The sequence below is a fragment of the Rhinolophus ferrumequinum genome, chromosome 11 (assembly GCF_004115265.2).
Source record: "Rhinolophus ferrumequinum isolate MPI-CBG mRhiFer1 chromosome 11, mRhiFer1_v1.p, whole genome shotgun sequence".
Lineage (NCBI taxonomy): Eukaryota > Metazoa > Chordata > Mammalia > Chiroptera > Rhinolophidae > Rhinolophus > Rhinolophus ferrumequinum.
In genome coordinates, this window is record NC_046294.1 from 1322247 (window position 1) to 1334489 (window position 12243).

General features: G+C 63.2%; 1 protein-coding gene and 1 long non-coding RNA gene across 3 annotated transcripts; one reads left to right on the forward strand and one right to left on the reverse strand.

Annotated features, from left to right (window-relative positions):
• The first annotated feature begins 1131 nt into the window (after nt 1–1131).
• On the forward strand, nt 1132–6357 carry LOC117030586 (proline-rich protein 2-like). The gene is made up of 3 exons (XM_033120729.1): nt 1132–2242; nt 5925–6024; nt 6123–6357. The coding sequence occupies exons 1-3, from the start codon at nt 1892–1894 to the stop codon at nt 6284–6286; spliced, it is 615 nt and encodes a 204-aa protein (XP_032976620.1). The 5' UTR covers nt 1132–1891; the 3' UTR covers nt 6287–6357.
• LOC117030587 (uncharacterized) lies at nt 2683–4805 on the reverse strand. 2 transcript variants are annotated; one of them, XR_004424417.1, is made up of 3 exons: nt 4513–4805; nt 4020–4150; nt 2683–2907 (listed from the first exon to the last, which is right to left on the reverse strand). It is a non-coding gene; the product is annotated as an uncharacterized LOC117030587 (long non-coding RNA). The 2 variants fall into 2 exon arrangements; XR_004424416.1 differs by having other exon boundaries at nt 2683–3843.
• Nucleotides 6358–12243: the final 5886 nt, after the last annotated feature.

A 12243-nucleotide genomic window follows, 5' to 3' on the forward strand; every position in this document is an offset into this window, starting at 1 on the left:
CTCCCCACACCCCGCCCCAGGCGGAGCCTCCTCGCTGGGCTGGTTCCAGCCAGACCCTCCGCCTCCCGCCACCCAAGTCCTGCCAGCTGCCCCGGTCCCTTGGCCTCATGGCGGGCGCTGAGCGTGGGCACGGGGTCACACCGCGTTTAGCACTCCATCATACATTGTTCTTTGTCTCACGTGGCCCTGCTCACATCTGCTGGGGGGGCAGGGCCAGCTGTCCTAGCCCCCCCAAACCCCTAGGAGAGGTGAGCCTCGAGGAGCCTGGGGCTGGGGACCGCTCCCTGCCCCAGGTGGTCCTTGGGGAAGCTGTAATCAAAAGGGCCTGGCCGATGTGTCTTTTGGTAATTGAAGGGGCCCGCTTGGAAAATTCAGTCTCGAGCCTGTCTGTTGGGTCATTTTGATTTGGGGATTTCCAAACATTGGGGCCACAAGAGGTCACCCCGCTGACCCCGGCCTGCCTCATTATGTCACAGCCAGATTGCTGTGACACCTGATGGAATCCAGAAGGCCCCCTGAGCGGACAGGCCGGAGGTGGGGGCGGGGTGGCTGGCCAGGGGTCTGTGTGTTGCTCGCCCTGCTTGCCCCGTCCCACTCCCTCGTTCCCCGCTGCCCTGCCCCAGCACCCCAGCCTGGGCCATCACACCCCAAGTCCTGCTAACTGTGCTCTAAACAAAGGCCTGGCCCATACGTCCTCACCCTCACGGGCCTGATTCCACTCCGACATGGCCCCTGACTTCTCTGCACCCCTCCCAAATTTTGGGGGGTAAGGAACAAACCTCAGCATGGACCCCAAGCCCCATGTCACACCCCTCCCACCGGCACCGCTCCACCTTCCAGCCCCATGGAGCCCCCAAGGGCCCCTGCAGCTGCTCTCCACACCCCCATCCTGGCAAAGTGGAGCGGGCTCTCACCCAGCCTGACCTCGGCCCTGACCCCGACCCCGGCCTGGCCCAGGGTCCCTCTTGGGCCCTTCCCTTCCTATCCCACCTTTGGGCCACTTTCCTTGGGCCATTGTTAGGCTCAGGTCCCAGACTCCCCTTCCCCTTGTGACCTCTCTGGGGCTCAGCGTGAGGCCCCCCACCAAATTTCAGGACAATCTGCCTGCCGCTGACCCCATTCGCCCTCCTAGTCCCTTCCCCCTTTTCTCTTGGGATCTGACAGATCCTAGGGTCTGGCCTGGCCACCAGGGCCCTGTGTCTGGGTTTTTCTTCTTCATCTCACACCCTGGCCTGTGACCCACAGACAGTGACTGGCTGGGGCCAAGAAAGACCGAGGGGAGCACCCACAGGTTCTCCCTGCTTCCCGCCAACCCTCCTCCTTCCGGGCAGACCTTTGGAATTTGCCTCTGGGCTGCTCTCAGGTCTCCTCAGAGACCCCTCCCTGCAGCCTGGGGCCACCAAGGACTGTCCAGTGTGGCCCTGTCATGTGTCCGGGAGCTGGTGGGAGCTGCTTAGCCCCCAGGTCAAGCCTTCCTCCACTATGAGAAATTAGGGCACAGGGGAGGCAGGGTGGGTGGGGGCTCCAGGGTGGGGCAGCTCCCTCGCTTCCCCCTCTCCTGCACCTGAGGGAGAGAGGCCAGGATGTTGGAGGAAGTGATGGGAGACAGGAGCTTGGGGTCCAGGCAGGGAAGTCGGGCAAGGGGTGGACGTTCAGCCCTCCTCCCCACGAGTCTGGCAGCCCAGCCTGAGTGCCCCGGCGAGTCCGTCCCCGGGCACAGAGCCGGAAGATTGGGTGGCTTTGGTGCCCTGGAAACGGGAGATGGGTCAGCAGTGCCCAAGGCGGGCAATGAGCTCCTTCCTGTGCCCTCCGAGCCTGGCCTGCGGGCTCAGCAGGTCAGCACTTTCCACAAACCCCACACAGAACCTGGCCCGGCCCGGCAGTGCATGACATGACTCCGGGGGCCAGTTGTCCTTTCCCTGGTGCAGGCTCCCCACCATGCTGCCTCCTGCCTTGTGGCTCCTTCTCTCGGGGCTCTGGTCCCTCCCAGCCTCTCCTGACCGACCACCCGACACCCTCCCCAAACCCTACAGGCAGCAGGGCGACCAGGGCACCTTCTGGTCCCCACCCAGCTGGTCTCGCTTCCTCTTCCAGCCGGCCATGCTCCCACTGCAGAGAAAGGCGGCCAGCCCCAGGAGGAGGGCATCCCAGACCTGCCTGGAGGCTGGTGTCAGCCCCAGCCACAGAGGGCTACATCTGGACGACTGGCCAGCTCATCTGTTGGGATGGAAGTCCTGTTCAAGTAAGGTCTGGGCCACCTTGGCCATTTGGTTTGTTTCTGGGCCCCCAGTCCCTCCACATTTCCATTGGCCCCACGTCCAGTCGCACTGGGGTTCCATGAGGCCTGGATGAGGCTCCAGGGTGGTCCGAGAGCCACAGTGTGGGCCCACAGTCACAGCGTGAGTGGCAGTGCATATGTGCCCAGCCCTGTGCCATGGCAGACTGGGCCAAGGCAGTGCGTGATTTGCCCGCAGCACCCAGCACTCAGGCCAGGAAGCTCAGGCCCCGCCAGACAGCCCCAGCCAGACACGGCCCTGCCTGGCTCCAAGGCAGACCACCCCAGGCCCAGGACAGGCTCTGGCCACCCCTGGAGGAGCGCTTCCTGCAGAGAGAGACACCCTGCCCCAGCCCACCCACCCACACGGCCACCCACAAAGCCACTTCCTCCAACCTCCTTGGGAGACCGTCAGCGATATCCCCAGTCCACGAAGCACGCCCGAAGTTCCTCCGAGCCTGGTCTCCCCCGCTGTCCCTCTTGCCGTTGTGGGACACAGATGGGACTAGGCAGGAGCTGGCAGCTTCCGGGAGGACAGGGAAGAGAAGGTTGGCAGGCGGATGGGGCAAGAGCAGGCGCGCAGGTGGGAGAACTGGGGAAGCATGGAGGGTTTTCGTGGGGACAAAATGGACCTTTAGAAAAAGAGGATGGGCATTGATTGGGAAAAGAGCAAAGAGGACGGACAGATTGGAGCCTTAGGGAAGGGGCCGCATCACGAGAGTAGAAACAAGAAGGCTGGGGTGGCCGGGAGCTGGGAGTGAGGGGACCAGGAAGGGACTCGATGGCCACGATTTGGGAGGGAGGAGACAGCCAAGCAAGGGTCGGAGAGAGAGTGGCGCAGTGTCTACTGGCCAAAGAGCAGAGTGTTTCTTTCCTGCTGAGAGAGGTGTAGCAGGCCACCATCCTGTACCCCACTGTGCCCGGGCCCGAGCAAGCCCTCAACCACCCAAGGCCCGAGCACAGGCCAGGCTGGGCAGTGGGCAGGCGGGCAACGGGACTCCCCTCCAGCACAGATGCAAAACTAGAGAAGAAAAATGTCTGCATTTCGGAGGCTGGTGGGGCGACCTGGGGGTGAGGTACATGTAGGGGCTGGGGGTCCTGGGCTCACACTCTTTCCTCGTGGTTTCCCCCAGGCTGGGGCATCTCTGGGCAACATGGAGAACAGGGAGGAAGAAGGGGCTCTGGAGAAGCAGTTGTCTCCGGAACTGGCCCACCAACCTCCTTGCCAGGCTGAGGGCAGGGCCCTGGGGATCGGAGTCCAGGGATGAGTGCTCTGCCCATGGCTGGAGGTGGATGACCAGGTGAAGGGAGCCTCGTCCCATGGGGCCAAGAAGAGATATGGAAGAAACTTCTAGAAACCCAGGGCCATTCGTTCATCCCTATTCCAGTCCCAGGACCCTCACTGGACCTGGGTAGTGTCTGGCACGCCCCTCAGGGTGAGGAGGGCCTGACCCCCTCTGGTCCAGCGTGGACCAGAGGCCCCCTCTTCTCTCTGAACTGCCATCCTCCTGTATGATGGGATGCCAGTGCCATCACGCCCTCTCCACCAGGTTGGGGCTGGAGGATGCCTGGAGAAAGCCCAGGAAAAATACAAAGCGTTGGTGTGGAGCTCAAGACCCATGTGGGAGGAGGCAGGGTATAGGTGCTACTGATTTGCTTAAGTCAAAGCTCCCAGCCCAGTGGGTTGGGGGCCGGGGGGTCAGGTGAGGGACACACGGGCTCTTTCCCAGTGAGGTCTGCTTACCCCAAAAGGCCAGTCAGGCTGCAAGTGGGCCAGGCAGCAGCTCACGCATCCAACAGGAGGTCCTCTGTGCAGAGGGGCGTGCTCTGGGTTCAGGGGGCCTCAGGTTGGGGCCAGCCTCTGCTCCCCAGCTCCTGGGAAGCCAGGTTGGAAGGAAATAGGCTGCAGTCAGGAGGTATCAGGGAGTTTCTGGTCGGGGGGGGGGAGTGAGCTCCTCCCTGGGACCACACAGGACACTTGAACTCCAGGGACCCTGTCGGGGGTGGACGTTTCCAGGCAGGGCTCTGGTATCCTGCAGCCCACAGACCTGGGCTCTGGGCTTCTCCTCCCGCAAACACAGTCGCAAGGGCAGCTCCACCTGTCCAGGGCAGGTGCCCCAGCCAGCCTGCGTCGCATCCTCGGAGGCCATGGGAAGCCTTCACCTGGCCCTCCTACGCCTGGCAGGACCCTGAGACTCTTCAAGGACTGGCTCCACCCTGGATGTCTGGGAACTGACCTGTCCCGAGCTGGAGGGCCGAGATGCAATGGTGGTCATTCTGGACTCCGGCCCTGGGTGGTCTCCGGGTCCCAGCTGCGGGAGCTGGGGGGAGAGCGTGGCTTTCCATAGCGTGGCCAAGGGGACAGTTCAGAGGTCCTCTGTCCCAGCCTGTGCTGCTCCTTCCCCAGGGACACGGCTGCACACCGGTCCCCACCCCAGGTCCATCCTTGACTGTCTCACCAAGACTCGGGGACCCACAGTGGCTGCTCCCCCACCGGCCGGCTGGGAAAAGGCCCACAGTGCAGGGCACATGCCAGGGTGGCTGGGGATTGGTCACTGCCTGAATGTCCCCGGACGGATGCCCGTGTGCCCTTGGGCAGCCTTCCCCTCGGACAGGCTGTCCAGGCCGGGAAACCCTAAGCCAAAGGGATTAAGAAGAAAGGACAGAATTGACCGTTCCTTTGGCCGTGCTCATTTGTGCTTCATTTAGTGTATATTTGCTCAGTGGGTGAAAACACAGAGGTGATGACGCCAAGGGCCAGCCGTGCCCCCATCACTCTGGTCAGTGGTCAGCCTGCGAGAGGCCGCCCCGCCCGCCCGCCCCGCTCACCCCACCCACCTCTCCCCAGCAGCCATTTGACACATTCCTGTGGGCAGCCAGGAGGGCGCCGGGACCCTCTGGGCTGGGATACGGGTGTGGATGCTCGTGGGGCCTCTGCAACGCTGAGCCAGACCCCGGGCCCCGGGCTTCCCTTGAGGCTGCTGCTGCACATGGGGCGGGAGCTGCGAGCCTCACTCTGGTCCACACTGAGACCCCGACCCCAGACCCTGACTGACCCCGTCCCGCACGGGACCCAGCCTCCTATAAGCCAGGATGCTGCTGGCATCAACCTCAAGGGGGGGGGGTCCCTGGAGATCCTGGAGCTCCTGTGGCTACAGAGTCGGGATCTTGGACAACTTGGGGACCCCGGGCATGCTCGTCCAGGGCCCCCTTAGCACTCTCCTGGCTCCATCATGTGCTGGAGGCTTCCTAGGAAGACGGGGAGACCCAGGACGGTCTTTCCCAGGGTGGGGCTGGTGGGAAAGGCACCCAGATCCCTCCCACCTGTCAGAAACGGGACATACCCCAGGGTAACTTTGGGAAGGACATAGGGACCCCCAGGTGACAGGGGAGAACCAGGATCTGACCTCCTGTCTCCTCCTTTCAGTGTTTCCTCCTGCTGGGCCTAGCCCTCTACAGGCGCCCCTTCCTGGCTCTGGGGTGGCCGGGTTCAGTTCCACTCTGGTGCAGCCAGCATGTGCTGGCTGGGAGGGGCAGGGGTGGGGGGTAGGCAGTTCCTTCTCCCCTCCCCCACACTTTCAGACCCAACCACTTAAGAATAATGAGGTCCAGGTGGCCCCTCGCGAGCCTCGACCCTCGCTGGCTACAGGGCCCACCCCCTGCCCGGGAGCAGCTAATGACAACCAGAGGCTGGAAGGTGAAACCCCCCTTTGCTGACAAGGCTGCGCAGCCGACCCTCCGGCCGCCAGGTGGGCGCAGGGCTGGGGTCTCGCCCAGCCAATGGGTCAGCTTGCTGTCTGCCTTGGGCTCACGAGCCTCTCTACCCTATCCCCGTCTGTCCACCCAGTGCCCAGCTGCCACGCGCTTTCCATGGAACCGTGGGGTGACCAGCAGCCATTTCTGTCTCTGACAGCCCTGTGTAACATGGAGCTGCCTCCCGTCCTGCTGCCTTCCAGGGCTGAAGGCCAAGGAGGCTGGGCAAGCCCATGGAGCTTTTGTTTGGGAAGGTGAAGAGTTCGGGAGAGGTGGTGGCGGCTACACCACAATGTGACTGTGTGCTTGGTGCCACGCATGGTCCCTTAGAGACGCTACGATGCCAGAGTCTGTTAGGACTGAGCTCAGGAGCATCTGCGTGACCGAGACAGGAAGTGTCCCCACTGGGCAGTGTCTCCCAGTAGAGACCCAGGGCAGCAAGGTGGCGTCCCACTGACCTGACTCCAGGACCTCCACGCCTTCCTCTGGCCCCCTCTTCCCTGCCACGACCCCTCACTGCCCTGGGCCACAGCCTCTGTGTTCCCTGCCCTGTCCCAGGGCAGATGTGGCCTCCTGTGGGTGAAAGGTGGGGACATGCAGTGCAGGAAAGCACGTGGGCTCCGGGCACTGTCGCATATCCCTGAGAAACACTCAGTGCCCCCTTCAGGAAAGTGCCTGGGCAGCTGGCCAGGCCTGGGGGGTGGACACAGAAGGACTCAGGGTAAGTGTAGAGACTAGCCATTCAAGAAGCCCCAGCACATAACACACAGAGGGGTCGGGAACTGTGGGACGCGAGTTTTCAGGTGGCCAGGCCCAGGGATGGGGCCTCGGACTGAGCCAAATCTACCCAGGTGGACACTTCGTGCTGTGCCGCTTTGGGGTCCCATCTCAGCAAGCAGGAGAGACAATTCTGATTGTTATCATGAAAAGAGGGTTAGAAAAATGAAAGAGAAAATGGCTGCTAAAGGCTGGCCTGTTAGAGCCGCAAGGAGGAAGGGGCCGGAGCTGGGTGAGGCAGGCCGGCCGGCTTGGGGGAGGCCTGGGACCAAGGTCCAAGGAGGAGCCTCTGGCCAAGGCGGGAAGACCTGAGCATTGGTGTAACCCCTACCCCACTCCCCGGGACCACCATCCAGAAAGGGCTGGTTGTGCAATTTTGGACTGATTGCGACGGCCCAAGCAATGTCTGAGACGAGGCCAGGACCTCCGTCAGCTACTCCCCCGCAGGCAAATAAAGCCCCTCAGCCCCTTATCAGCTCAGAAGTTGCCCTTCTGTTTTCAGGCCAGTACCCTGTGGTCATGCTGGCTATGGCTGTCAGTGTGTCCCCTGGGCCTCCTGGATTCAGCAAGGTGGGCCCAAGGGTCAGAGCTCCCACCAGCACTGCCCTGTGCAGGCGGCCTCCCTCCTTCTCCTGCTAGAAGCCCACATTCTGGCCCCTTGCAGGAGGGAGCGGTGGCCATCCTGGGATTGTTTGCAGACTTCCCGCCAGTGTGTTGGGCAGGCATCAGGGCTGGACGAGCTGGGATTGAGCTCCAGGGGTACTGTTCTCGCCCGGGCCGAGGGGCTTCCCTGTGGCCAGCAGGACACAGCGGTCCCAGTGGGGAGCCCCACCTGCTTCCCTCCAGGGCCCCTCGGAGGCCAGAAATCCAGCGAGGGAGCAGAACGGGGCTGTGGGCAGGAGGGCCTCTGGGTAGCATTCCCTCACAGCTTTCCCATGACGCCCCCGTAATCTGGGCTCTTCTCCTTGGCACCCCCACACCTCACAGCTGCCGGGACCAGCCAGCTGCTCCTCCCCCGCCCGGCCCAAGACCGAGCCTGTGTCCAGGCAGTGGCAGCCTTTCCCGTGGTGGGGATGGGGCGAGGGGGCCAAGGAATTTGAAGAGGAAGCAGCAATGGCCCGAGAATTTGGAAAATGTGTCCAAATGCTAGGAGCACTGGGAAGAAGCCGGACGGGATTAGGAGAAATGGAGGATGGACGCATGGTCCTGGGTGGGCCGTGACGGATGGGGCAGGGGGCCCCTGTCCATGTGGGAGAGGCTGGGGGAGCAGCTGTCCCCATCTGTCAGCCTGCCCCCTTCCTTCCAGCGGCTCATCAAAGACCTTTGACCCCAGGCTGGTGGGGGAGCTAAAAACCAGCCCGAGAGGCACCCACTGCCTACAGGGTGAACAGAGGCACAAGGCGTGGTGCGCTCACAGGCGGGGGGCTCTTCTGAGCCAAAGGCTGGGATCCCCTGGCCGCCTCTTGCACAGCTCCATCTTGCCTCTTGCCCTTGGCCTCTGGGGGCCCAGTCCCTCGGTTTGGGCCCTCAGTGGGGAGGGGCTGAGCCTGCTGTCTGGTGGGTCTGGCCCCTGGGAAGCCTCTGGAGTAGCAGCTGTCCCTGCCGCTGCGGTTCGCCGGCCCCTGGGCTAAGCCCTCCATGATTGATGGCGGTACATACTCACACCAGGGGGAAGAGCCGGATAAGCCCAGCAGCTGCTGGAGGGGCTGAGGGGCCCGGGCGCCTCCCCGTCCCCCACGCGGCCCTTCCCCCCCCACCTACATGGCTTTGCTGGCTCCTTCCGGCCTGGGATTTCAGGGCCTTCCCAAGGGAGGTGCCCCCTCTCCCCAAAGTGGACCAAACAGAGTTTTACGGCCTTGGGTAAACCGAATCCTCCCCAGCCCAGTGGAGGCATGGTGGGGTTGATGCCATTGCAGCTGCACCCCCCGCCCAAGTCTATTTGCAGCACCAAAGGAGCAGAAAACCCTGCTGCCCACACAGGGGGCCTATGATGCAAAGTGTCGCAGGATGCAGGGACACTGCAAAGGCAGCCATGCCCCGGGCGGCGTGGGAGAAACGGAGTGGGCCCCATTGGGCTGGCTGGTGGGGGTGTGGGCAGGAGTGCTGGGACCACCGGGCCTCCTGGAACATTGGGTCAGAAAGGGGGCAGATGGGGAACTGGAAAGCGGGATGCCTTGATGGAGCCGTGCAACAAAGGGGGCCATGGGGGGGACGCCAATCATATCTCCTCGACCCTTGGCTCCCATGTTTGCTCAGCCAACTTTGCAGACGAGACGCTATGTGCAAAGAGACCCAAGATAACCCCCTGGGTCATTGACTTCTGAGCGCCCCTCCTATGGCTTCACTTACCTCAACTCTGCCCACCCAGCCCCCCGCCCCCACTCTCCCCACGCGCTGCCTCCCCTCTCCCGGAAACTTGTCAGCATGCCTGTGGAATGTGGCCCTGCCCCGGGGGTCCCAGCACTTAGAGGAGGGGAGCAGGCGGGTCTGCCACGGCTGCCTTCACCCCTCTGTCCCCCCCATTCCCTAGCTCAGTAGAATTGTTTAGGGGCTGAGAGCCCAGGAGGCTGGAGCTCCTGGCTCTTTGTCTGTCTGTCTGCCGTGTGCCCCACGTGCCCAGGCGTGAGGGCTGTGCACACAGGAGGCCAGTGCCTCTCGGGCTGACCACTGCTTTCGGAGGAAAGCAGGGCAGGGAGATTCAAGGTGAGACGCTCATGAAAGCCCCCAAGGGCACTGGGCTCACCAGGCAGGCAGAGGGGGCCCCCACCCAAGTCCTGCTCCTTGATCCGCTCTCTCTGGAGCTCAAAGTGGGGTTCGCCTTGAGGGGCCTGTTTATGCTGCTTCCTTGGGGGCAAGGGGCAGTGGTGGGGGCCGGTTCCAGGGGTCCACGGTCCCAGGCTCCCTTCCTGCCCGTCCTCACCCCCAGCCCTCCCAGAGCAGGCGTCACTGTGGAAATGTAAGCCACATGCCTCTGGTTCATTTACACTTAATTCAACACAATGAGCTTCCCGGGCCTTTGATGTCGGGACCTGCCGGCCTTTAGTGCTTTGTGGGCTGCGAAACAGGAAGCCGTGGGGTTTGGGGGCAGACCCGGCGCCTCCTCCCCTCTGCACTGGCTGTCAGGGACCCCGGGGCCAGTCCCCTCTGCGGGGGAAGGGAAGGCAATTGCCGAGGACAGGGGTTGGGTGGGGTCCTCTGCACCTCCCTGACAGGGGGCAAGGAGGGCGGATGAGCCCAGGTGGTCCGGCGAAATCACTAAAGCAGGGTCCAGGGCTGACTTCCTGACCCACAGCCGGCCCCCTGCTCAGCCCCGTCATACAGAGGGCACTGGCTTTCACAGGGCGGGGGACGAGCTGTAGGAAATCACCTAGAGCAGGGGCCACGGAGCCAGCTGCCCCTCCGTGGTGACCCTCCAGGGGGATCCACTGACCCAGCCTCTGCCTGACGTCCTGTGGGCAAGAGACACAGGACCCTCACTGGGGGTGGGATAGGCCTGGGAGCTTGTCATCTGCCCCCCAGAAGCAGACCCTGCTGAGCCCCCCTGGAGGGCTTCCTAGAGGTGGGGGCTCCGAGGAAGATGGAGGACGGGGAGGAAGGCTGGGGCTGGCTGTGGGCACAGCCCAGGGGGACACAGGCTGGGAGCCCAGCAGGAGCAGGAGCCGGAGCTGGGGCTGCCCCGGGGAGTGGCACGTGCTGCGGGGAGGGAGCCTGTGTCCCAGAAGTTCAAAGCCTGGGTGACGGTCCCAGGCCAAGATAAGCTGTCCCTGCCGGGGCTGTGGGGGTGTCAGCGCCCTGCTGGGGACACAGCAAGACTGGGAACAGAGCCCAGAGCCAGGTTCCACGCTCTGACCACGTACAGCCCGAGTCCCGCAGGATGCCCCCCCCCAGCTCCGACCCCCAGTCAGGGGCTGTGCAGGGTCTGGGGAGTGGACAGCTGTTTGCCTGTCCACATTCCAGACGCAGGGTCAAGCATTTCGGGGAAGCTGTTTTTCTTTAAAAATGTCACTTGAAAATAAACACTGTTGCTGGCGCTTCTCTGATTGCCCTGGGTCCCCAAAGAGGGAGGCGGGCAGCGTGGGGGTCTGCCTCTGACCTTCTGAGCAGGCCTCGCCCCGCCTACTGCAGCAGATGGCTCTAGAGGCTGGGCACCCCCATTGCCACCCAGAGCTGGGGAAATGGCCGTCTGGCCTGGTTATCGTGTTTGAGAGGTGGCCTTCCTTCTGCAGGTGACGCTGTTCCCAGGGCCAGGCCAGCTGGGTCAGCATGCAGTGGCTGGGGGTGACTTGGGGGATCCCTGGCTGCTTCCTCCCTGGCCAGTCTCTTGCCCGCTTGGGGCTCTGTTGGGGGAGCTGAGGCCCCCTCCTCCTTCTACCCTGCTCTTAGCTTTGCAGGCAAGGTGGTGAGCTTCCCTCAGACCCCCAAGCCCGACGTCCAAGGCCCTGGAAACTGAAGGCTCAGAGGTTTCCTGGGGGGTTGTGCAGCCGTGGGTCCTCCCACCCTTATAGCTCCTGCTAAGGAACTTTCTTGTCTTGGAACAAAACCCAGGGGTCACCAGAGCCCAGGCCCCACAATGACCTCTAGGGATCCAACCTCCCCCCTGCCCACAGGGCGGGTGCATGCGTAAACCCTGAAGGCAGCCTGAGCAAGGACCCAGGTCTGAATCTGGGGGGGTGTTTAGACCCTAGCCAGCCTGAGGGCTCGAAGCTCTGACAGTGCCCTGAGAAGTTTCTGGAAGCACCCCTTCTCTTTCCTGGCAAGGAGGGGCAGGTGAGAAGAAGGGGGAGCTGGCTTTGGGGCATATCCCCACAGCCTGCACCAGGGCTCAGCAACCCCCTTGGAAGGTGTCTGGGGAACACATTCTGCGGGGGCCTCATGGCCTCCGGTGCTGTGCAGAGAGAGAAATCCATGTGCTTTGCGCTCAGCTCTGCCTGCCCCCACCCCAGCTCAGCAGGGACACCCCTGGCCTGTGCACAGGGCCTGGGAGCCTGGGTCCAAAGCTCAGTCCCACCGAGAGGCAACCTGCAGACACTTAGGGGGCATTTGTCAGGGTGAGGGGTGTCCCAGAAATGCCGCGAGGGCCGGCACCCTCAGAGAAAAAGGGCCTTCCTGGGTTGGCATCTTGTGGGCAGCCGACCCTCATCCCCGTCATGGGAAAGACAGCATTGAAGATGAGTGCAGGCGGAAGGAGACCGCTCACAAGGTGGCCCTCAGGCTGAACATAGCATGAACGACTTGTAGTGGGGAGGTCAGCCGAGGGGTTACCTGTTCACCCCCAGAGCAGGTGCACTCCCCTTTACTCCACTGAGTGAGTGACCCGGCCCCCTGGCCCCCACCCACCAGGGGGCCCAGCTGCGGCCCTGTTTGAGCTCCAAGGTCAGTGTCCCAGACTTTGCCCGGGGTGGGGTGTTCCCAGAGCCCACGTGCACTGCACCCCTCCA